The sequence below is a fragment of the Orcinus orca genome, chromosome 19 (assembly GCF_937001465.1).
Source record: "Orcinus orca chromosome 19, mOrcOrc1.1, whole genome shotgun sequence".
NCBI classification, from domain to species: domain Eukaryota; kingdom Metazoa; phylum Chordata; class Mammalia; order Artiodactyla; family Delphinidae; genus Orcinus; species Orcinus orca.
The window spans coordinates 23,444,884-23,469,772 of record NC_064577.1 but is presented as its reverse complement, the minus strand read 5'-3'; the positions used below and the strand labels follow the sequence as shown (position 1 = coordinate 23,469,772).

The window sequence follows — 24,889 nt, the reverse complement described above, 5'->3', positions numbered from 1 at the left end:
ATAAAGAAGATAAGCCCGGTTCTTGGCAAGAGAGGGAAAGGCAGTTTGAGGGTTTTCAACTTGAAGGCTTTTAAGCACAGTTCTTGGCTCCAGTGCTGTCTCTGAAATGTCTTGTTTGCACATTAAATTTCTTTGCAGGACGTTTTATCTTTGCATACGTTGATAGCCAGGGTATAAAAATTAAGACTGTTTAGGCAAATGTCCCGTAAAGGTCAGAACCCTCAAATGGTATCCACGGTATTTATTTGTATAATGTCCCTCGCTTGCTCTCTGATATTTTCATCAGCAAATGGGACTGTTAACCTTTAGGTGCCACCCTCTCCTCAATAAAACACCATATTCACTTCAAAGTTCCCCGGCCGCGTTTCCTAAAGAACATCACGGCACCTAGAACTTCTCCGCTGTTCACGGCCAAGCCAGCTGGACCCCAGGCCGACCAGGGCTCTCTTCCTTTAGCATTTCTTCTGCTAAGAAGATGATTTGAGACAGGTCTGGGAAGTCTTCGGGGTGTGCTTCTCTTATAAACATTCAGATTTGGGACGCTTCACTTTTGGTTTACAGGGCTGCTCGTGTGCCCTCCCTGCCAGGCCAGGGTCCTGCTGCTCCCCCCCCCCCACCCCCATGCCCCTGAGGATGTGAGAATAGAGGCTGCTCTGTCTATTTCATCAGGTCCTCAGGCTGTGCAGTTCCTTTCTGAAAAACAGGAAAAAAGTCCAAGATTTGTGTGGGGAATTAAGAAGAAAGAAAACCCCTATTATCCTCTGAATCTGTAGAAAGGAAGAATATTCAATAATTGGGATCTGTTTCATTTTTAGTTGCTGTTAATCCCCTTCTACTAATAGAGGAAAGGTATTCTGTGGAATAAAGACAATAAACCAGATGTATTTGGATTTGTAAATGTCCACAGTTCTTTGACCCTCTGTTCCGAGGGGCCCTCGTTACCCAGATGGAGATTGACTGGATGGAAGCCTCCAAGGGCAGACGCTGTAAAGAATTTTCTAGTTGACAAAAGGAGTTTTTACTTCTAGGACCTAGACAAGTAGATGAGAGCCAGGGTGACAGGGAATGAGCTGAGCTGGAGGCCAGCCCAGGGTTCCGCTGAGACCACAGACTGATTAGTAAAGGGAGGCATTGCCAGGGTTGTGCTCGTCCCAGGAACGAGCCCTCACGTGGAACACAGACGAAGTGCCTCCTCTTTGGCCCTCGCTGTTCTCTCTGTGTTTCCCTCGGGCTGGGGGGGGGCCTGAAATCCGGCCGATGGACCACAGAGCAGGTGGTGCTCTAAGAGCTGGTGGGGAGAGATGCGGATGAGGCCAGAGAAGCTAGGAGTGCAGGCTGCCCCTGCAGGAAGGGGCATGGTGAAGACCCCGTATTCTGGGGTCGCACGCGGGGCTGGGGGTGGGGACACAGGAGCGAACCCGAACCCACAAACATCAACAAGCATAGAGCACTCTAGTCCAAACCGTAGTAAGTGCAGGCGAAAGGCAAAGCGGTGCGGTGAATCAGGGACTTGACTTTACGGAGAAGCACTGATACATGCCATCAATTTGGAGGCCCTGTTAGCATCTTTTTTGTCAGCCCTCTGCGCCCAGCGCTGTGGCCACAGAGCCTTAAATAAACCTGAGAAAAGTGTTTGGGTGTTACCTTTCCGCTTGGCTCAAGTGACAGTCTCCCGAAAAAGTCTGAGCTGGGAAACAGCATCGCAGGCTTTTCCCAGAAGGGGAGCCCACCGCTTCTTAGTGGTATTTTTAGGTTCCTTCCTTTCCAAGAGTTGTTCCCTGGGATGAAAGGATCTGGCCTGGGAGCAGTGGTCCTCACGTCTGGGGTCCGTGTTGAAACCCCCCTGAACGAGGGTCTCCAGGCAGAGCCCGGGCCTTGCCCCGGGATGCCAGGAGCTCATCAGAGTCTGAGAAGCACCAGCCTGAAGGAGGCCGAGGCGGCGTCTGATGGGAAGGAGAACCGAGAAGTTTACCCGGAAGTGTCTTCACTGGCAAAGGGAGTCTGATCAGGAAGCGTCCAGGATTCCCTGGACTGAGGAGGGGGAAAAGTACAAAAGCAAAAACAAGAAGGCAATCTCAATTTCTAAATGGAATTTCCAAAGATCCTGTATTTAGTGCTCCTGTCCAGGTGGGTGGTGATGTATACGCGGCTGTGCGCACATAACGTAAGCTTCAAATTGATCGTGAAAACTCCTCCCCCTTTCGGCTTAGAATGGAGTTAGGATTCCCAGGAGAGAGGCGTGATCTCAGGGTGGGCGGGCCCCTTTCCGAGGAGTCAGCCCCATAGGCTGATGGGTCTGTGTGATTTCAGAGGCTGCTCGTCTGCCTGGAGGAGTCCATTTACATTCACAACATTAAAGACATGAAGCTTCTGAAGACCATCCTGGATATTCCTCCAAACCCGACAGGTGAGCCGCAGCCCGGGCCAGGTGCCCCCGAATCTCGTGTCTGGGTGCCCCTTTTGCACCAGCTGTGTTTCCACCCAAACTGAAAACCTGAAGCAGCGTTTGGCCTTCATTGCTTTATAAATCTTCGTGGTGTTTGCCTTGAAGCTTCGTCTTAATGGCCGCAGATTCAGATTATATTGGGCCATGCGTCCTGCAGGAGGGCCGTGTGACCTTCCCTGCAGCCTGGGAGAAACTCCTTTCCCCTGGGACCCATTCTCAGCAACCGTGTCAAAGCATTTAGGCAGACACGTAGGAGATGTCCTGCATCTGACGTTGCAAGGTGCTCACCCCTAGTTATCTTTGCTGGTTGTTCAGTATAGAGCAGACATCATAATCAGAAGTGGGTTCTACCTGACTGGGAGACAGACAATCCAAACCGAAAAGAAACGTGTTTTCTTTTGTTGCAGACAATTCTCTCTACGTGGGTGATATGCTAGGAGGTTGGACTGTATTCAATTCTCAGATGTAACACTGTTTAATACATTTTCCTGATTTAAGAATGGGAGCAGCTGGGATTGGTCAGGTTGAAAAGGCAGACGATGCCATTCTGTGAATCCCTGGTGGCAGAAGTAAAGGAGAAGGAAGTTGTGTGGTGGGACAGGAGCCACCAAACCAGAACAGTGTGCGGAGCTGATGATTCAGGGCAGTATTTGTAAATCGCGCTCCAGCTTAGTGTCGTTAAATGAATGCTTCAGTTCACTGCGGTTTTCTAATTCGTTGACTTTCACCGAATTTCAATATCCCTGTGGCCCGACCTCAGTCACCTAGACTCTTTGAGCCTCAGTTTCCTCAGCTGTAAAATGGAATAGTAACCCCCGTCTCACAGGGGTGGTGTCTGTGGCGGCGACCTGCTCACGGCCTGCTGGGCCGTAATTCCTCCTCTGGCCTCATTTCCTTCTCTCCATCTGAGTTATACAGATGGCCCTTGACGTTGACTTCAGTGCTTTAAAATTTCAGCCCTGACGAAACGGTACTGTATTTGAAAAGATCACAGCCATTGAGGCCGTTAGAAAGCTCTGTGGGAGAACGACTTTAAAGCCTGTTTTGCAAGTGGAGGGTGGTAAGTGAAGGAACCATGGCCGGGGACGGCGGTGGGGGATTAGTTTCGTTTTGTGCTGTTTTTCAGAAATGAGAGGTTGAACTAACCTGGAAAAGTGTTTATTGCAGACATGCTACGTGCCCGGGACCATAGTAGGCACTGTAGGTACAGACCACACGCCAGGAACCCCAAACCCTTGGGACATGGTGCACAAGGGCCCTGGCGTCTTTGGAAGGTTTGGGACCCAGGGGGTGACAGCTGAAAGGAAGATGTGCTCTTCTGACAGGGCGAGGGAGGTGAGTGGGGTCTGAGCAGAGCCCACCGGAGCCGCGGGCCTGGGCTGGACCCTGGCAGCTTTGGACAGAGGACATCTCAGGGGGGCAGGGGACATGCCAGGTGAGCAGGGGACATCCCAGGTGGGCAGTGGACATGCCAGGTGGGCAGAAAGTTCACAAGCTGCCTGTGACTCTCCGTTTCTTTGAAAGGCGGGGAGCTGGGCACCGTCAGTGGCCTTTCGAGCAGGTGTCCCACGGGTCAGGGCTGCCGGCAGCCCCCTCACTCCTGCGGCCACACCTCAGCCGTTCAGCCCAGGGGATGGTGCTGCCCGCCTTCAGGGCCAAACCTGTTCCTCCTGCGAAAAGCCCGTTTCCTCTTTGAGCAAATGCAGCCCTTTGTCTTCGCTTAGAAAACGCACGGATGGCCTCAGGTTTGCACTTTAAACAGGGAGGAAGGAGGTTTGCAGGTGTAGGGCCATCTGTGCTTCCTGTTAGGATGTGTGCGCCTCACAAAGGGAATGATTTTATCTCAAGACAACTTAGAAATGATGGGAGGAGTCCTCAGGTAAACATTACCAGTGGGCTGGGGGAGAGATTTAGCCTTTCCTTCTGAAAGACCAGGGATGGGTTGAAAGACCAAAACGTGTGTCTTATTACAGCTTTGACGTTCTTTGGAGAGAGAGGCCAAGACAGCTTCAAATGCTGACATTTATAATCATCCTCTCAGCTTCCCCTGAGCTCTTCCTACTTCAGTAAAATGGGGATGAGCCTTTTTACCCCACAGAGTTCTTATGGGGAGGACTCCCTGAGGGCGGGGAGGGGGTGAGAGCGAAGTCCCATCTGCTGGGCACACGAGGCTCGGCCAGGCTCGCCCGCCGGCCGGTTCCATGCATCATGTCCATCTCCAGCCAGGAGGGCAGGCTCGGGACAGGTCGGGGTTTCCCTGCAGTGACATGACCCGCCCCTCGCTCAAGGACCCCCAGCAGACTCTGAACGTCCAAAACCACGGAGATGAGATCCTCAGAGGCCAGGAGTCTCCTTCATTTGTTCCCACCCTCTCATGTATTTTCTGAACAACAAACTGTAAGATGGAAACTCTGGCCCTTGATGTGATGCATGTTCCTGGGTCACAGGGAGACGGGGCCTCTTGGCTGACAGGCTCAGCCACACGAATTCTGAATGTCTTTTGACTTTGTGAACTACAAATACGTGATATACACAGAGTCCTGTCATTGCTTCACGCTCAGTACCGGCCGTGGCTGTAAATTTCCTTCCTTCTGTCTGTTTGTGTCATGCCCATTCCTGTTGTGTCAAAGACTGCAGGCTGCTTCCTTTAAAGGGTTTGGCCAGACGGGGCTCGAAGTTAATTTCCTGCTAGCACAGCAGTCTGTACCCTGAGCAGCTGAAGGTGGAAATCTCCATTAAAAAATCCGCCAACCGCAGAACTTGGGGATGCTGTCGGTCTTACAGGCTCTCACGGAACATTGGGGGAGCAGTCTACACCACGCAGCAATGTGTATAATGGGACAGAGTAGCCGTTTATTCCCCAGCGAGCGCTCTTTCTGAAAATGTAATGCAGGTGGGGTAAATGGTAGCATAGAGCATCTGTAAGTACAGAGACGATTTCTCTCCTTTCTATTTTTAAAAACTGGAAAGCATATTCCATTAATCAACCCAGAGGGAACTGCATCTTATAAATCACTGTTAACTTGCTTTAATTTTGACACATAATACTATAAATACCAAGGTAAGAATGATTTAGAATCACAGGACTTCCTTCTAATTCCAGCCGATGGTGCCATTGGTTCTTGAATGGAAATCAGGCATTTTTCTTCTCCAGCTGCAGAAGGATTACAGCCAAACCATTTCAGTGGAATTATAGCTGACCATGATTTATGAAAATGTGTGTCCAGTCTGAAGTCCAAAATCCACATCAAAACCTAACTCCTTATATTTTAAAAAAAGAAAAAGGCCAGAAGAAAATATTCTCAAATATTGAGCACAGTGAAAAGCCTCTGGGTTTTAGAATTCTGCGTGCTTTTTTTTTTTTTCTGTTTCTTTATATTTTCTGGCCTCTACAAATTTTTTATACTATCACTTTTATATTATAAAATAATATCAAAGAAAAGGCTGGGACTTCCCTGGTAGCACAGTGGTTAAGAATCCACCTGCCAATGCAGAGGACACGGGTTCGAGCCCTGGTCCAGGAAGATCCCACATGCCACGGAGCAACTAAGACCGTGCGCCACAACTCCTGAGCCTGCGCTCTAGAGCCTGCGAGCCACAACTACTGAAGCCCATGCACTTAGAGCCCGTGCTCCGCAGCAAGAGAAGCCACCGCAATGAGAAGCCCATGCACCGCAACGAAGAATAGCCCCCGCTCACTGCAACTAGAGAAAGCCCGCATGCAGCAACGAAGACCCAACGCAGCCAAAAAAAATAAATTTATTTATTTATTTATTTAAAAAAAGAAAAGGCTCATTTCCCTTCCTATAAAGGGTTTCAGGGGACACGTGACAGAAACAGAAGACGAGTAGAACGGGAATATCTAAGCCTATAGCAAAGTCTTCCTACTTTCCTTGGGGGCTTCACAAGAAATAAAGTGCATTCTTAGAGCTGGGTGGATTTGTCTGAGAATTGGACCACAGGAAGCTAAAGGAGCTCACGTTCAGCATTTCTGGGGACCGTCATTAAGTTGCAAAGGTTGGTACGCACGGCCCCTTGGCTACATTCAGGTGGGCTGGCCGAGGTGCGAGCCAGAGGCAGAGCTGTCAGGTACGTGGTTACGTGGCAGGGTGTACCTGCCCTCGCCACCATCCTTGGTCCCTTCTTGTCAGACTCTCGTGTCAACTCACTCTCCATTGGGTGTTACAGGAAGTTCCATGTTAGCTGAAGAAGTTTAAGCTTCCTTCCTTTCTGGAAATATTTACATTTTAATATACAACTCTGAAGGTCACCTCACACCTATTAGAATGGCTATTATCAAAAAGACAAGAGACAAGTGTTGGCAAGGGTGTGGAGAAAAGGGAGCCTGCGTGCACTGTTGGTGGGAATGGAAATTGGTGCCGCCACTGTGGAAAACAGTGTGGAGGATCCTCAAAACACTAAAAACTGAGCTACCTATGATTAAGCAATCCCACTTCTGGGTATTTATCCAAAGAAAATGGAGACACTAACTCAAAAAGATATCTGCAGCCCAACGTTCATTGCAGCAATATTTACAACAGGCAAGACATGGGAACAACCTAAGTGTCCAGCGATGGATGAGTGGATAAATAAGGTGTGGCATATAGATATAATGGAATACTACTCAGCCATAAAAAAGGATGAAATCTTGCCACTGTAATGACGTGGATGGACCTTGAGGGCATCACACTACGTGAATTCAGTCAGGCAGAGAAAGACAAGTACCATGTGATCTCACCTATATGTGGAATCTTCAAACAAAACAAACAAGCTCACAGATGCAGAGGATAGACTGGTGGTTACCAGAGGCTGGGGGTCAGGGGGAAGAGACGTGTGAAATGGTTGAATGGGGTCAAAAGGTACAAACTTCCAGTTAAACAATAAGTCATGGGGGGGGCTTCCCTGATGGCGCAGTGGTTGAGAGTCCACCTGCCGATGCAGGGGACGCGGGTTCGTGCCCCGGTCTGGGAAGATCCCACATGCTGCAGAGCGGCTGGGCCCGTGAGCCATGGCCGCTGAGCCTGCGCGTCCGGAGCCTGTGCTCCGCAACGGGAGAGGCCACAGCGGTGAGAGGCCCGCGTACTGCAAAAAAAAAAAAAAAAAGTCATGGGGGTGTAACATTCAGCAAAACTGAGAAGGCATGAGTGGTCTCTTCTGAGGCTGGGTGACCCTGTACAGGCGAGAGGGCTGCAGGGAGCCTGCAGGACAGGGCGCTGGGCTGTCACCCTCCTCCCACAGCTGCCTGGCAGGTGATAAGGGCACAGCCTGGTGGGTCCTCGGCAAAGCCCGAGCAGGAGGTCGGACCTTGGTTCCCATCCTCGACGTTTGCTTTTGTTTTAACCTCTGCTCTGCCCCCAGCAGATGAGGGTCAGGTCCATTTTAGCCTGATCTGAAGTTTCTCTTATGCTTTTACAAGAAACCCATTTAACACACTAACTTGTAACAAAGCTACCTTTTCTATTTAAAAAGGGCCTCTCTTGCCTGATCTCCAAGTTCTTATTCTGGTAATGCTTCTGGTTCGGGTAATTCTGTGAATTCACTTCTATCACGTACACCCCTATGAATGGAAGCCATTGTTGTGAAAATCCTTTTCTTAAATGCTATTAGGATCCTCCCCCGCCCCTCCAATCCCCGTGTAAATAAAAATGGCTTCTAGGTTTGGTTCAGTGGTTTGACTTGGTGTTTACTCTTCCAGAATATTGTTGAAGCCTCTTAAATCCAACATGTCCTGCTTCTTTAGTTTGTCCCGACGGCAGACACACCGTCTTCACTGCCCTCAAGTGAATTTCCCCTCTGGAGGCGCCCATTTCCCTTATCGAGGCAGGACATTTGGCTCTGAAACAATTTCTAAATAGGTCCTCCCCTCAAGCCACCCAGCCTCCCCACCCTCCAATTTGAAATGACATTTAATCACCTGCAGAAAGGCCACCACAAGCTGCCCTTTATTTCAGTTAGGAGCTTGTAGCCCAGAGGGTAACGGAATTGGAAGAGAAGTAGCTGTTACTTCAGGGCCCTGGGGCACAGTGCGAAGAAGAACGTTTAAAATAGTCTAACCTCTGACCTCTCAGCTGTGGCGTGGACACGGTCAGTGTCCAATCACGAGGTCGTCCCGGGAATTTACTTGATCAGGGTCCTTGGATTAGAAGAATCAAGAGTCGAGGTCTGCACGGCCGCTCCTCCCCTCGCCAGCAGGTGGCGCTGTGGTCGTGCCGTGTCCAGATGCCCTTCCCGGGCGTGGACGCCGGCTTTTCACGTGCGGTTTGCTCTCCCCCAGGTCTGTGTGCCCTGTCCATCAACCATTCCAATTCCTACGTGGCCTATCCTGGGAGCCGGACGACAGGCGAGATCGTGCTCTACGACGGACACGCCCTGGTAAGTTGGCGGTGACCCCGCCGGCGCAGCCCCCTGCCTGGCCGCGTGGTCAGTTTCAGGTGAGGGGCGGGCTCGGTGGCTGGGGGGCGAGGTGCAGAGGCGCAGGCAGCCCCGGCCACAGCTGTGGGGTGTGGACGGGAAGGTCATGCCCTTTGCCCTCATCGCCATCCGTCCACGTAGCCACAAGGCAGCCTGCCAGGCCCGGACAGACGCCGTGGCAGCTGGGGGCCATCGCGGGGTTGAGTGCGTCCTGCCGGGCCGTGGCGCAGCCTGCGACAGCGTGCAGCCATGTCCCATGTCCTGCCCTCTGCTCTCCGAGCTTCACAGAGCGGGCAGGATTGCTGCAGGAAGCCGGGCCCTAGAGCCGCATCACGGAGAACACAGTCACATCACCGCACGGGCCACACGGGTGGTCGCCCATCTCCCCGAGGGCAGGAAAAGGGACAGAAACACAGCAGCCCTTGCAGCAGCGTCTAGATACACCGGGAAGCGACGTGCAGCTTCTATGCATACGGCCTGGTGGAAAGAGGGAAACAGGGAACCCAGCAGAGGAGGGAGGGTGTCTCAGAAGGAAAGAGGAGGGAGAGGAGACGAAATGCGTCCTCCCTCTGCCCCAGCATCAACCTCCGTTTTCCCTTTCGCCAACAGAAGACAGTCTGCACCATTGCTGCCCACGAGGGGGCGCTGGCCGCCATTGCCTTCAACGCCTCGGGCTCCAGACTGGCCAGCGCCTCCGAGAAAGTGAGTTCCTCAGGGGCTCGCCTCCTGCCGGGGTGGTGGTGGCGGGTTCCGGGGGCCCTGGGCCCCAAAGAGCTGGCGGAAGGGGCCCGGTGACCCCAGCGCTCAGACCTCACTCCGGAGGGAGGCCTTCCGGCCCCTGCGTGAGGCGCTGCATTTATTAACTCGGCCGACCAAGGGCCTCTGCTCTGCAGGACACAAGCCGCTTTGCCCAGAACCTTGTGGTCTGATTAAGAAACGTGCGTGCCCACCATCACAGATACGGAGAGATGCCACGTTCCATAAACACAGTAGAAACAAAATGCTTGGCTGTTCAGCAGGAGAGACTGACATCTTCTGTCTGGAATAACCAGGGAAGGTGACCGAGTTGAATTTCAGATGCCACGAGAAACAGGTGTATTTTTGACGGGCAGAGATTGAATATCTGAGGGGGCCACAGCAGACTGAACGAGCGCGCCAGCGCCTTGGGCTGGGGGCGGGGAGGGGCCGGGAGACGGAGGCTGTTCAACTCACCTTCCAAGAATGGTTTATACAGCACACATACAGAAAAGCCTCTGTGCACAGCCCTCTGCGCTTCCTCTCCTGAGACAGATGCTCCAAACCAATCTAACAAGCTCGTCTCTAAAGGGACGTGTCTGCGTGAAGCTGTGCACGGTACGAAACGCCTACCTGCTTTCTCTTCCAGGGCACTGTCATCCGGGTGTTCTCGGTTCCCGATGGGCAAAAGCTCTATGAGTTTCGGAGAGGCATGAAAAGGTCTGTGCTCATCGTAAAAACACACTGTAGAGTACGCACAGGGGTCCTGCAGTGGACGGCTGGCAGCCGTCCGGGGAGAGGATGAGGGGCTGTGTGCGCCCCTCGCCCTGCCCGGGAGGAGGGATGAAGGTCCTTTCTCAGGTGACTGACTAGAGGCCCCGCTGAGCACTCAGAACACCTGAGAGCTGAGAGGGCTTTGTGACCTGGGCCTCCAGCTTGGGGAGCCCTTTCTCGACGCGCCCAAGGGCGGCCCGTCGCGGAGAAATGAGACAGGCGAGGGAGTCGCGGCCCGAAAGTAACTGCTGACCCTCCTCCTGTGGAATAGAAAAGTGTGATGGTCTGGGTCCTATCCGCTGTAGGGCTCACAGACGGAAGACTTCCAGCGTGACGGGAAGGGGCGATGCCTGGTTTCTTCTCACCTGAGAAGCGACCCAGTGTGACTCTTTCCGATGTTAATTTCAAAGTATGAATGATACAGTGTTGAAGGGATTTTAGAAAACACAGGCAGACCTTGGAGAGAGTGTGGGTTCCATCCCAGACCACCGCAGTAAAGCCAGTATCACAATAAAGCGCGTCACGCACATTCCTTGGTTTCCTCGTACCTATGAAAGTGACGTTTACACTATCCTGCAGTCTGTTAAGTGTGCAATGATGGCATGAGTCCAAAAAAAAATGCCCATGCCTTAATTTAAAAATGCTTCATTGCTGAACAGTGCTGACCATCACCCGATCCTTCAGCGAGTCGTAACTGTTTGCAGTCATCACACCAAAGGTCACTGGTCATAGGTCACCACGACAAATAGAATCATCATGAAAAATCTTGAAAAATGTTGAGGATGATCAAAACGTGACCCGGGGCGCGAAGCGAGCAAAGTCTCTGGGGAAAACGGCACCGACGGACTTGCTCGAGGCAGGGCTGCCACAAACCTTCAGCTTATAAAAAAAGCCGCAGTATCTGCGAAGCATCATAAAGTGAAGCCCAATAAAACGAGGTCTGCCTGTGCTCAAACTCTTCGCGATACATTTAGGTTTTCTTACATATATATGTGAAGCTGATTTTTGTACTCTCAGGCTGTTACACTCATTCCCCGGGCTCACCCGTCCCTGTGTGGCTGTGTCTGCAGGTACGTGACGATCAGCTCTCTGGCTTTCAGTATGGACTCGCAACTCCTCTGTGCTTCGAGCAACACGGAGACCGTGCACATCTTCAAGCTGGAGCACCTCGCCAACAGGTAGGACACGAAATGCTCGTTACACTAAAAGAGTCAGATCCTGGTTGTCCGGCCGGCGCACATGACTTCTCTCTGTCAACGCCACGGACTTGGCTTTACTTGTTCTGTCCCCACCAAGCGGGGAGTGAGTGTCAGCAAAGACTAGGTGATGTGAGCTGGGGTCGCGCTCCTGAGTTTGCAGCCCGGCTCTGCCCCGTGTGAGCGGCGAGACCTCGGGCAGGTGATCTAATCTGTCTGAACTTCTGTTTCCTCGTCCGCCAAACCGAAAATATTAATGATCGTATATGCATCTTCGGCCTGTGGTGAGTGCCTGGACTGAAAGCACGCAGCGTAGTGCCGGGCACGGAGTAAACGCTCGAGCGCGTTTGCTCGCTCGCTACAGGTACCGTGACGCACAGGCCGACCTCGTGCTGTTGCTTCGAGCTTGGTTGTGCTTCGCGGATTCTGCGTTTTTCACAAACTGAAGGTTTGTGGCAGCCCTGCCTCGAGCAAGTCCGTCGGTGCCGGTTTCCCCAGAGCCTTTGCTCGCTTTGTGCCCCGGGTCACGTTTTGATCCTCCTCAACATTTTTCAAGCTTTTTCATGATGATTCTATTTGTCGTGGTGACCTGTGATCAGTGACCTTTGATGTTACCATTGCAAAAAGATTACGACTCACTGAAGGCTCACGTGATGTTCAGAATTAAGGTATGCACATTTTTTTTTTTTTTTTTTTGCGGTACGCGGGCCTCTCACCGTTGTGGCCTCTCCCGTCGCGGAGCACAGGCTCCGGACGCACAGGCTCAGCGGCCATGGCTCACAGGCGTAGCCGCTCCGCGGCATGTGGGATCCTCCCGGACCGGGGCACGAACCCGCGTCCCCCGCATCGGCAGGCGGACTCTCAACCACTGCGCCACCAGGGAAGCCCTGCACATTTTTTTTTTTTAATCAAATGGAGTTTATTTGAGACGGGGCTCAGATATGAATCTCCGTAACCTGGCTGCAAGTACTGTACTTTGTTTTCTGGCCGTGCTCTGAGGCATGCAGGAGCCCATGCCCTCTGCGATGGAAGCACGGAGTCCTAACCACCGGACCACCAGGGAAGTCCCGCACGTTGTTTTTTAGACATCATGCCACTGCGAGCTTACTAGACTGCAGGGTAGTGTAGACATCACTTTTATACGCACGTGTGCGACGTGCTGTATCGCTGCGACCTGGAGCTGACCCCGCAGCGTCTCCGGGGTCTGCGTGTATTCGTCACCCCCAGCACTGAGGGCCTGGCAGATCCTTCCAGGGCCGCTGCTGTGCCCGTGAGAGGAGCGGAGCGGGGTCGACGGCGTGTGCTGGACTGCAGCCAGGGGTGTGCGCATGTTTCCTGTTGCTGCTGCAACAGATCATCACAAACTTCATGGCGTAAAGCAGCACACGTTCACGGCCCCATGGCGCTGCCAGTCAGGGGGGGCCGCCCCGGGGCGGCAGGGCTCGGTCTGCACTCAGGGTCGCGAGGCTGCAGTGCAGGCGTTGCCCGCTGTCTGCCTGAGCTCAGAGCCGTCCCCGTCCTGGTCGCTGGCAGGAATGCAGGCCCTCGTGCTGCAGCAGCGAAGCCCCTGCCCCCGCGATGGCCCCCAGATCCCCGTCCCTCCTCACGCGGCCTTCAAACCAGCAAGGTCGCGCCGATTCCTTCTCAAGCTCCTGATTTCTCTGAATCTCCCTCCTGCCTCTGGCTGGGCAAAGCCCCCTGCTCTTAAGGCCCGTGCGATTGGCTAAAGCCGTCTGGATCATACCCCCTCGACAGCCACCTGGGCCGTACGACATGACACAGTCACGGGGCTGCGGTCTCCTCCCTGGCACAGGCTCCGGGGACCAGGCCGTGGCACCCTGGGGCCCCTCCTAGGGACTCCGCCCGCTGTCGTGTGGGCACCAGTGCAGGTGCACAGGTGTGCAGCCCCTGTTTCTCCCGGGAAAGCAGTGAAGGGTCTCCTCCATGCAGGCCTCGGCCGTGGCAGTGTCATGTCACCCAGCCTGCCCCTGGGGCCCAGACCCTGCCCCGCGCAGCCCAGGACACGGCTCACACCTTCCTAGGGGGCCTTCAGACACCGCGTGTCTCCTGACACCTCCCCCTAGGGTCGCTATAGGAAATGGAAACATGAAGTGTTAGCGATTAGCTCAGGGACACCCAGAAAGCGGCGGTGGCCTCGGCAGCACGGCCGCTTGTCCGGATCCCGTGCTTCTCGGTCCATGGAGCCTCCCGACACTCTCCGGCCCCTGGTTGCCCACGCGCTTCCAGAAGGCCGGCGGGCTGGGAGCCTCACGACTGAGGGAACGGGTTCAGAGGAGTTCAGCGTCTCGCCTGGAGCCGGCCTCCGTCTCCAAAGCCAGGGTCCACGTGAAAGCGCCGCGTCTCACACCCGCCAGGCGGCACCGCCAGCGACAGCTCAAATCCATGTCCCAAGCGTGGTGTCCTCTGCTGGGCCTCGCCTGGTACCAGGAGAGACAGGCTCCTCCCCCAGAGTGGGACTTCCACCCCTTCTACCCGCTCAGGGAGATACAGAACCCGGCCTCCATTGTGTGTGTCTGTGTGTGCTTGTGTGTGTGTCTGTGTGTGTGTGTCTGTGTGTGTGTGTCTCTGTGTGTGTGTCTCTGTGTGTGTGTGTGTCTGTGTGTGTGTGACACGGTGCCGGCCTCTGTCCCACACCGTCTGGAGCTCCCTCCCTCCCGGGGCACCCAGTGACTGTGGGGCCCTGGCTCCGGCCGCCGGCCAGGGGCTGCTCTCACGCCCTCTGAACCTTGGCCCCGCAGGGCTGTGAAACACTAGATGCTGCCTCTCCGCGCTGCTCACGTGCCTGGAACCCTTCCAGCACCCGCCCCCGTGTGTGCGTGCCCCAAAGCATGCTGCTTGCCCTCTAAGCTTTTAAATAGATGTCATCTGTCTTCTGGACGTTTCTATCCCTTCTTGGACAGCCTCTACACCGTAGGACCCGCTCTCTGCCGGAGCTTTAATCCGTCGTCAGTCGTGCTGGGTTTGGGCCCCCGTGGGCAGCAGAACCATCCGGGCACCCTGCCACCCCCAGGTCCCGGGATCCGGGGACCCCACGCCGCTGCCTTGGTCGCATCTGCATCCGAGTCTCTTATTGGTGCTTAAGGTGGGAAGTGGCCACTTGGGCTCAGTTCCGCCTCCAGGCTCACCTGCTTCTGTCCGTCTCAGGTCACCAGGAACACACCTTCCCGTCACTCTCCACATCCCCCCAGCCCCCCCCGTCCGTGAAGCGGTAACTCGTACAGCACGAGATGACTCTGCCTCTGCCTCCGTCCCACCTCTCTGGCCACCGCCCCGAACCGGGCCTCCCTTCCTTGGTCTCACTCCTTGTAGCCTCTTCTGACCATCATACATCTTCTTGCTGGACTAATCCTTGGAACATGCCCCTCCGTCCTCAGACACCTTTATTCCCCTTTGCCCTCAGGAGTAAAGTTCCCGATCCTCCAGCCTGGCGTTCGAGGCCTTCCTTCCTTCCTTCCTTCCCTCCCTCCCTCCCTTTTCCCAAACAACTAGAGGAATATTCCTTTGTCTTTGGCATTCACAACGTAATGGATACAGATACAACACACTTAAACATTTAATCTGCATTATTGTTTTCTCAGTCACTATAGAGATATCAAATACATGTTGAAGTATAGTGTTTTTTTGTTTGTTTTTTTGATTTTTGGCTGCATCGGGTCTTAGTTGCGGCACACAGGATCTTTCGTTGTGGTGCGCGGGCTCCAGAACACAGGGGCTCTGTAACTTGCGGCACGTGGGCTTTGTTGCCCCGCGGCATGTGGGATCTTAGTTCCCCGACCAGGGATCGAACCCGCGTCCGCTGCACTGGAAGGCAGATTCTTTACCACTGGACTACCGGGGAAGTCCCGAAGTAGACTTGATTTACCATGCTGTGTTAATGTCTGCTGTACAGCACAGTGATTCAGTTAAACACACACACACACACACACACACACACACACACACACACTTTCTCATATTCTTTTCCCTTCTGGTTTATCCCAGGATGTGGAATGCAGTTCTTTGTGCTCTACAGTCGGCCTTACTGTTTCTCCATCCCGTATACAGAGTTTGCATCTGCTCACCCCCACTCCCACTCCATCCCTCGCCCTCCCCCGCCCTTGGCAACCGCCAGTCTCTTCTCTGTGTCTGTGAGTCTGTTTCTGTGTTGTAGATGAGTTCATCTGTGTCGCAGTTTCGATTCCTACAGATTGTCAGACTAAGCGAAGTGAGTCAGAAAGAGAACAAGTGCCGTACGATGTCGAGGCTTTTCTCGCCGCACCTTGCCTGAGCTGAGGCCTCCCTGCCTCTGCCCCCTGGGCCGGCCCAGCGTGGCCCTGACTCTCAGATGCTTGTCCAGAGCATCTGATGGGCCCCCCTCCTGCCCCCCCACCCCGCTCGGAGACAGACCTGCCTCGGGGCCTAGCCCGGCGACCAAGCCTCTTCAGTCCCGCCAGCCCCGGAGACGCCCTCTTATGAGACAGCACTCGCCGGACGCCAGCCCCTACGCTGTGCCGCCGCTTTAGTTCTCACGGGCAGGGGACCGTGATTGTCCCCGTGGTCCCCGGTGAGGACAGTGGGATATGAGGGTTGGAGGAACGCCCTCCGCCCCTCCCTCCTCTGTGGTCTTGGAGTCGCCCCGAACGGGGCCCTGTCCCGGGCACCCTGTCTGGAGTGCCCACGCGTCCTCCCTTTTACATCTGTGCTGCGCCCCGCCTCGGATGCAGGACCTGGGTGTGGCTGGTACCCCTTGGTGACGCCCCACCCTTAGTGCAGCGCGCCAGGCGAGCCGCGCAGGTGTGTCCCACGAGGCTCAGGATGTTAGGGGGACAGCGGGAGCCTGGAAGCGCCCGTCGCCTCCAGACGAGAACCTCGAGACCCAGGGAGGTTTGTCCAGGCGGTGACAAGGAGGAATAAACCCCAGGGCTTCGGAGCCGCGGGCCGTGTCCCTCACCAGGATGCATCCCCCGGACAAGCGGCCTCTCGGCCGGGGTGCCTGGGGCGCATGCGGCCACCCTGGTCCTCGCCGGGCTGCTCGGCGCAGAGGCGAGTGTCCACCCTGCCCACCCGCGTCTCACCACACAGCCGTCCCCCCTTGTCTGCCAGAGACCCCAGGATGCGGCGCGGGGACTGCAGGGGGCACACCAGGTCCTTTTGAATTCCCCCGACCTTTGTGCATTGCCAGCACCCACCCGGGTGGCTCGAGGGCTGTAACCAAACACCTGTCCAAGCATCTTGCCCGGAGGTTTGCTTCCCACGCAGTCTGGCTGGGAGGCCTTGACGCTGAGATCGGCCTGTTCTTTTCTTCGGTGACCCCAGAACAGGCCTGGGCTTAGGTTACAGAGCCCAGGGACTGATTCCAGCTCACTCTCTGCCCAGCCCCCTTCCAGGAACCTAGAAATCAGGCTGATAGATTCAGCTTGCTTAATGCAGGAGGGCCGTCACACTGGGAACCTCTTAACGGCCGTGTAGTGGCTCTTCCGAAGGACACACAAGCCCTTGACGCCCTCTGGGTACGGCCAGAATGGCACGTCCCGAGCGTTCGGGTGGGCGGAACGTCATGCCCGGGCACAGTCCCTTCCCGCTGCGGTGAGCACGGCTCCCAGCGTCGGCCGGGGATGTTGGACGGCTGCCAGGCCTCCAACATCCTCACCCTCACCTGGCACCGTGGAGGCTGCAGAAGGGCTTGGCCTCACCCTCGCCTGTGCCTTTTGCTCCCCAGCCAGCCAGAGGAGCCCTCGACCTGGACCGGCTACATGGGAAAGATGCTCATGGCTGCGACCAACTACCTCCCCACCCAGGTGTCCGACATGATGAACCAGGACAGGGCCTTTGCCACTGGGCGCCTGGGCTTCTCTGGGCACAGGAACATCTGCACCCTCTCTACGTACGTGCAGCGCCACCCCTCACCAGGCACAAACCATTACAGATTTGCTTCCCCAAAGCACAGGTTTACTTGCCCCAGACACACACGCACAGGTTTAAAAGAAAGGCAAGAGAAGGGAGCCAAGAAGGGCACGTAGGGTCAGGACCCACGGCACCCCGTGGCCGGCCAGCCGCTTTCCCGTCCGGCGGGACCCTTTCTCCGGGGGCTGAGAAGCTGAGCTGGAAGCTGGCATGGGAATTTTAACCTTCTCATTCCAGTGACACTGTCTTGAAGACAGTTCCCATTTTTACAGAATTATGTAAAAAGGCTCTAGTTCCAAAGTCTCGGTCCAGATACCTATGGGGTCGACAGGTGTTTTATCTAAGACATTAAAAAGTGTTTATTAAAGACGAACATTTGAAAAATTTTGTAAAACTAGCCAGCAAAGATGGGGGCCAGTTTTACACCTGCCTCCTTCCTTCCGCTGTTAAAGGCAAAGACATACATAAGGCAGGTAGGCGGACGCTTTTGTTGGCAGGGGAACCTCACAGAGCAGCAGGGTGTATGCATATCCTTTTGTCTCACCCACACAATCATGGTCAAAGACAAGAAGTCATCCTCAAGGTAGATCACTAGGACACACGCAAGGAAATCACCAGAAACCCAGACTCTGGGGTCAGCGGGCTGCGGGTTCATGGATGTCGGGACAAGACGCTGGTGATGTCCCCGGGGGTGGTGGGGGGGGCGTTTCGTCCCTGGAAGCGGATCTGCTGCCCACGTGCGTTGCCATCCCAGCACATGTCTTCTTGGCCCTTAGGATCCAGAAGCTGCCCAGGCTCCTGGTGGCATCGTCCAGTGGACACCTTTACATCTACAGCTTGGACCCTCAGGACGGAGGAGACTGCGTCCTAATCAAGACCCACAGGTGAGGAGACCGGTGTTCAGAAAGCCGGCCTTTCAAGGGCCGCCTGTGTCGTGTGCCCCTCGGCCCAGACGGCGCCCAGCCTCAGCGCTCTTGCTTCCCTTCCTCCTTCAGGGGCGGGCCCAGGGGCAGAGCCAGGGGGGCCCTGCTTGGCGCTGGGCTCACGTAGGGCTCAATGACATGCAAAATGGGGTCTCCCTGCTGGGCCCTCCTCTTCCCGGGGTCCCTCAGACATAACAGGCGCTCCGAGCCATGTACCGAACTGAATTGAGACGTTCTCCTGACCTCTGCGGCCAAGGGCAGGGCAACCTCCTGCTGCGGACAGGATGCCCCGAGCTGCCACTGCCCCGTCACCTGGGGCTCCCGGGTGCCCTTGCCTGCGCGTGCCAGGAGGAGCACAGGACCGATCTCGGTTTACTAAACGCCAGAGATGAGAACTCCCGTGATCGGCAGGTGAAGGTCACGCTGGCCCACGCTGACCTGGCAGGCCTTGAACCCCAGGGGCCCAGCACGGGCTTCCGGTGCTTTGCCTTTTGCAAGGGCCCTGGGCGTGAGGTGACCTTCTTGTCTCTTCCTTCCCCCCACGTCAGCTTGCTTGGCTCAGGAACTGCCGATGAGAATAAAGAAAACGACCTCAGAGCTTCCTTACCTCAGTCTTACGCAGCAACTGTGGCCAGACCAAGCCCTTCTGCAGCCTCCACGGTGCCAGGTGAGCGGGCACGGGGGACCTGTGTGACAGCGGCCCTCTTCTCCCGTCACCACTGCCTGTGGACAGAGCACTCCCCCGAACCACGCGTCTCCTCCAGACGCGGCCCTGGGCGTAGCCTTAAACGCGGGTCCCAGAGCAGGGCCGGCAGAGCCCCCAGCGGCCGCCTCCCTAACGAGTAGTGGGAACGCTTTGCCTCCTGGACGGTTTGTAATCAGGTGGAAAGCTGGAGGAGCTGGGGCGGGCGGGTGGAGGAGACCAGCCGCCCAGGGGCTTCGGGCCGTAAACGCTGAGGATTTGCACTCGTGGGGAGCACAGTCCGTCCCGTGGGTCCCCGGACGCTCGCTGTGCTGAGGCCCAGCCCAGGGGTCGCGGCCTAGGAACAGACCCCATGGCTTCTCTCACGTCTCACTGTTGGTTTCCAGGTTATTCTGAGGATGGCGGGGCGCTCCGAGGAGAGGTCATCCCCGAACACGAGTTTGCGACGGGACCAGTGTGTCTTGATGATGAGAATGAGTTCCCCCCTGTGAGCATTGGGCACCCTTAAGAGCATCCAATCCGTGTGCTTAGACAGAACCCTCACCTGTGCACGGGGCGGAGTCCTTTCCCTGTTGTCTCGTCTGTCACAACTAATCCTCCCCTAACACCCAGGAAGCCTCAGACCCCACAGACTAGCCCACCTGACAGTGTCAGGATAACCGCGCGCTTGCCCAGGGAGCCGTGGCGGCCTCCCCGCGTTCGGAGGCCCGGGCGCCTTGACTGCTTCCTTAGCACCCTCTGCTGCTCACAGGGAGAAACCGGTCCGTCTAAGCTCTTCTTTTCCTGAGGCTCCCGACATGCTCTGAGCAGAATGTTGCCGCCCTTGTGATGCTGAAGGTGATGCTCTGACAGGGCTGGGCCCTCGCCCTCCTCCGGCTCTGACAGGACTGACCCCTGTGCGTTAACAGCCACTCGGAGAGCGGAGCGGCGGTGGGAAGCCCCCCGGGCACCTCTAGCCGGGCACCTCCCCAGCATCCTGCTTCAGCCGTCCCGGCAGCGAGGGCCCAGGCTTAGCTGGGCGCTGGGCATGGCTCCTCTCAGCATCCTGGGGTGAAGAGAAGCTTGTCCCCCTGGTTCTGGTTCTTCGAGCTTCCGTTCAGAGCAACATAGAGACCCCTCTTATGAGCTTCAGTCAGAAAACCGCCCAGACGGTCCACTTGAAGTCGTTTCAAGATGGAAGCAGTGTTTAGGCCAAGGCTTGGAGAGTCAGCTGACTGTCCCTCCTGGAAGCAGAGAGAAGTAGCCATTGGGCATAGATCTTGGGCTGCATTGTTTTCTCTTGGTCATGATTTTGGGTCCGTTGGATTCCATTTGCCAAAGGGTGGAGTGCGGGTCTGGCGTCTCTCTTGCAGAGGTCCATAGGACAATCTAGTAAGTCCAGTAAAACAAAAACAAGAGCTGCCGTAGGGCCCTTCGTGCAGGACTGCAGGGCCGTGTTCCTGACTTCCCAGAAGGCTCTGTGGGTTGCAGCTTGAGATTGGCCTTTCTGGCTTTTAATAGACAGATTGTCAAATACAGTGCCAACCAGTCAGGTTTACATCTTAGGGGTGGAAAGCAGTCATTCTTAAAAATACTAATTACACGTTTAAAAACGTCTCCCAGTAGACCCCTCCCAAGGGACCAGTTGTTTTGCTCTTGGGTTCTCCTGACCCTACTCGCTATAGCGGGAGCTTTTCTGTCCCCCACAAAAGTTGGTGGTCATTTATCTGAAGTTGTATCTTCTGGGAACCAGAGCAGGTCAGATGCAGTGGGTATACATGTGGAATCTAATGGAATCAGCAATTTTGGTAAAAGTCTGTGACTGCTATAAAAGATTAGATTATTAGATACTTAACTGTAATCAGAGTAGACCTCGAAACCTCTTATATTTACAGAATTTGGATATCGGCATTCAGAAGGTGATCCCTTGCTAAAGAAAACCTGTATCAAATACGTACACCATGCAGATCATTTGGAGTTAAAAAAAAAAAATTGGAGACGCTTAAGAACTATAGCACTAAAATGAAAGGCCTGTTTGCTTATTCGGTGCCAGGAAGCCTGGTACAAGCCATTCGTCCTGTCTCCCTCGTAAGGACCAAACGAGTGGAAGTTGGTTTAAACTGCGTCGATTTTTATTTATGTAGAAGGAAGGCTTCCTGCCAGTGAGAGTGCCGATCACTGAACGAGCTTCCCCAGAACGGTCGCTAGGCCCTAGCAATTTCGGAGCAGCCCCCGTGTGCGGAGCCAGTGGTAGGGGTCTCGGAGACCATCAGACCCCAGCCCTGCCCTCATGCCTGCAGGCAGAGCGATGGGGTAGCAGGTGGGCTTCTGCATCTCAGTGCACAAGGATCGGGGCCTGAGTGCCCCTGGGATGTTCTTGCAAGAGGGACCATAGTAGTCATGTCCTCATTGGCAGTGATAGTCCACCGGAGATGCTAAACAGCTTCCTCTCTCTGTCTCTGTTCTGAACGGTCATGCCTGTTGCAAACATCTGTCCAGAATCCTCCTCTCTACCCACATGCCTTAACACCTTCCGGGATCCTGACGGATCTTGGGGTCTCAGCTTCTCCCGGACACGAGCCTAGGTTTGCTCGGATAATCTCCTGAGGGGCTCGCTGGGTCATCACTGCTGGTCTTCTTTTTTAAATATACTGACACTAACCTGGGTATGAGCCCTCTCATCTCCTTGGGATTGACTTTGCTCCAAGCACAATGAGGGAAAGGAGAATTGGTCCTTTCTGGTCCCTTAGAAGGATGCTGTATTCAGGAAGAGAGTAGCTTTGGTTTCGGTAACAAGCCAGCTTGACAGGTTTGCATATATTCTGACATTCGTCTTGCTCTTGGGACCAAGGGTGTTTACTGACCTTTTCATGGTGATCTAGCAGTCTGTGTTTACAAGTAAGATGAGCCTTAAAAAAAAAAAAAAAAAAAAAGCAACCCATATACACATCAATACACACACATATTTTTACGAAAAGTATTTTCGGAAACTGCCACCTCGTCTACACCTAAAGAAGACGGGTGACTCTTCCGTGACCACATGCGAGGGTCGGCCTGTGGACAGACAGGCGGGAAAGCTCTGCTGGGCCCAGCCTGCCCCCGCCGACCCCGCGTGGGCACAGGTCTGCTGACCGTGCAGCCGGCCCGTCAGCCCCTTCCCGGAAAGAGTAAGGCCGTTCTGTTTTGATTTCGGTAGATAATCTTGTGCCGCGGCGATCAGAAGGGCAAAACGAAGCAGTCATGGTGAACGGCAGGACCGCCCCTCTGTCAGGCGGTTTTGGAGACGACCAGGAAGGTGGATGCAAGGCATGCGGTTGTGTGAGCAGAATGGGGGGTCAGGAACCCGGGACGCAGTTTGCTGCCCAGCAGGCTCGTCTCAGCCCCGGTGGCCGGTGGGTGCGGGAGCCGCTGCGAATCCACATCCTGCCGTTGTTGAAAGTGCGTCCCAGCCAGAGCGTCCACGTGGACGAACCATCTTGGTCTATAACCCTAATTTTATATTACAGAGAGCATCCTTTCGAAAGCGTATGCTGCGTAAAAATGTACTTACCGGAGAATCTCTCTGAACTGTATTTCTTGTATATGCGACACAGAGAGAGGGGCTGTTTTAGCCAGGCAAGAGGTTTGTGCAGCGATTGGAATAAATCATTTATGACCTTTCAGTCCCATTTAGGACACTGATAATAAAACCATGGCAATGCACTTTTGAGGCTTTAAAACTTTACTTCTTTGTGGTTTCTGAAAGCAGGAAGCACCCCTAAAATCTTTACAATACAGCCGCTTGACCTGCCGCACGGGGTGGTGGTCGGTGGGCAGGGCTGCGGGCTTCTGCGGCCTGGAAACAGCTCTCACCTTGTCAGGTCTGCAGCCCCCGGGGAGCCTCCCAGACACGGAGTGCCTCGGGCCCCCCAGCCCACCTGGTCAGAGTCCGCAAGGTCACAGGCTCCCAGGTGATTTGTGTGCCTGTGAAAGACGGAGGTGCTGCTCTAGATGCCGGCCGGGAGGAGCCTCTGTTCAAATGACCGGCAAAACCGGGTGCATAAGAAAAGGCAGCTAGAACATATCGAGTGAGCAGGCGTCAGGCCGCGCGCCAGGCAGGCACCCGCACGCACCACCTGTCTCCTCCTCAAGATCAGCTTGCGAGTCAGGTTAAACAACTGCCCAAGTTCAGAGCTGGGGCTGGGACCTGGCCTGACTCCTGACTCCACAGCCCAGGTGCCTTTTCTTACAGCTCGGGCTCGGCATGCCCTCAAGCCGGCACGCGGAAGGGACAGCGGGGGACGCGGAGTGGTGGCTTCAGAACAAACTTCTGAGCCTTAGTTTTAAAGCACACGTCACTGCGAAGTGGGCAAAACCGCAGTCGGGATGTGAACCCGCCCGTCTCGCTTCCCGTGTTTCCGTCACGCGGCCTGGCAGCGGCAGGCGGTCTGGTGGGGATTACAGCAGGGGGTCACGGAAGGGTCCTGACTGTAATCGGCTCGGGAGGTGTTGTCGCCGGCAATGTCTTCAAGGACCTCCGAGAGAGCCGCTCTGACCTCGGGCAGCACCCGCTGGTACTCGGCACTGCCCCGGTCCAGAGGCGCGGCTTCTGCGACATCGTCATCCAGGTTAAAGATGAGGGGAGGCTCGTGGTGCTGCTCGGGGCCGACGCTGCCGTCGCAGGCTCTGGCCCCACCTGGAGCGGGTGACAACAGAGACCCCGTCAAGCCCAGCACCGGATTACAAGTGAGTGCAAACATACCAAGACTCCAGTGTTCCAGTGACCGCTCTCCCTGCCACTAAGACACTGACTCAAGTATCTTTCCCCTCTACCCTCTGGGAGTACATGTGACGTGTCTTTTGAAAATTGATGTCTTGAGTCCACAGGACACTCAGTTTGGCAAATCAGGCAGGGAGGCCAGGGAAGCCGTTTCACTTCGGGCTGCAGTTCAGTTTCTTGTCTGAGTCAGAATCTGCCCGAGGACGGGTGACGGAAATGTTTGGAGCGATGGCAGCCTCCTTGGCGTTAATGATTCAGATGACTTTTTCTTTTTGCCCCCTTTTCCGTACAAAAAGTAGTTAGGGCTTCTGACAGGAATGAACACAATATAATCATACCAACAAAAGGAATTCAGGCAGAGGACAGCCCTGGGACACACAGGCAATCCTGAACACTTCCTTTGCCTCTGGTGTCCTTAGCGGGGAAACATGAACAAGGTAAGACATTTACCAGCCACTCGGGGAAGCAGAGCCCTGAGGTGTGAGAGAATTTTTTCCACCGGCTCCTCCTACAGGATGGAACACTCGACAGCATCCTTATGAAAAGCACAGCTGTGTGATGAGGCCGGTCCAGCTGACAACTTTCTATCCCACCCTCCGCTACAAGCTGAGAGCCTGAACCCCAGGTGCAACTCAGTAAAAGCAAATCTCCACGAAGGAGCCACAGTCACACCACGGGAGGACGCAGCTTTCACTCTGGGCTGATCCGAACAGAAACGTAAAGTGTGAACCACTGAGAGGGAAGGACGGGTAGATCGCGCAGCCTTCAGGAAGCCCCCATTGATGCTGCTCCTCCTGGGATGGATTTCAGTTTGTCCAACGAAGAGGAAGGGCCGTTGCCTAGTGTTTGGAGTTGAAGTTGGCTCTTCTTTGCCAATAAACAGAGGTGACGCGAGCTTTGGCAATCAGTCAGGCGAAGGTGGGGACTGACTCCTCTTATAAAAATTAAAGGCTTCCGCTTAAGGGAATAATGGAGTGGCTCACATAAAACTCATCCTCCCATAGATGACAATTTTAAGTTCTAGGCAACATACAGAAAAAAAACAACCAATTGAAGGCA

The 24,889-nt window shown here is 54.9% G+C and overlaps 2 protein-coding genes and 1 long non-coding RNA gene across 26 annotated transcripts in view; 2 read left to right on the top strand and 1 right to left on the bottom strand.

The window, feature by feature from the left end:
- Nucleotides 1-24,889, top strand: part of WIPI1 (WD repeat domain, phosphoinositide interacting 1) — a 37,478-nt gene that overhangs the window by 7,229 nt on the left and 5,360 nt on the right. Inside the window, exons 4-14 of one of the 6 annotated variants that reach the window (XM_033438372.2) lie at nt 2,311-2,407; nt 8,721-8,818; nt 9,467-9,559; nt 10,242-10,312; nt 11,437-11,544; nt 17,282-17,446; nt 18,243-18,350; nt 18,938-19,056; nt 19,479-19,579; nt 21,216-21,391; nt 22,268-22,773. In XM_033438372.2, the coding sequence (XP_033294263.1) occupies nt 2,311-2,407; nt 8,721-8,818; nt 9,467-9,559; nt 10,242-10,312; nt 11,437-11,544; nt 17,282-17,446; nt 18,243-18,350; nt 18,938-19,056; nt 19,479-19,579; nt 21,216-21,391; nt 22,268-22,271 (1,140 nt within the window). In that variant the 3' untranslated portion in view covers nt 22,272-22,773. Of the gene's footprint in view, nt 1-2,310; nt 2,408-8,720; nt 8,819-9,466; nt 9,560-10,241; nt 10,313-11,436; nt 11,545-17,281; nt 17,447-18,242; nt 18,351-18,578; nt 18,801-18,937; nt 19,057-19,478; nt 19,580-21,215; nt 22,774-24,889 lie in introns of those variants that run through there. The other 5 variants (XM_004275415.4, XM_012535113.3, XR_007473684.1 and 2 more) reach the window with 5 other exon arrangements.
- Nucleotides 11,559-12,521, top strand: LOC125962179 (uncharacterized). Its single transcript, XR_007473685.1, has 2 exons — nt 11,559-12,261; nt 12,481-12,521. It is a non-coding gene; the product is annotated as an uncharacterized LOC125962179 (long non-coding RNA).
- The window catches only part of ARSG (arylsulfatase G), a 116,653-nt gene continuing 113,746 nt past the window's right edge, over nt 21,983-24,889 (bottom strand). For 18 of the 19 annotated variants that reach the window (XM_049702501.1, XM_049702498.1, XM_049702496.1 and 15 more), the window contains one exon: nt 21,983-23,746. In XM_049702501.1, coding sequence (XP_049558458.1) covers nt 23,472-23,746 — 275 coding nt within the window. In that variant the 3' untranslated portion in view covers nt 21,983-23,471. Of the gene's footprint in view, nt 24,139-24,889 lie in introns of all 19 variants that reach the window. The other variant, XM_049702505.1, reaches the window with a different exon arrangement.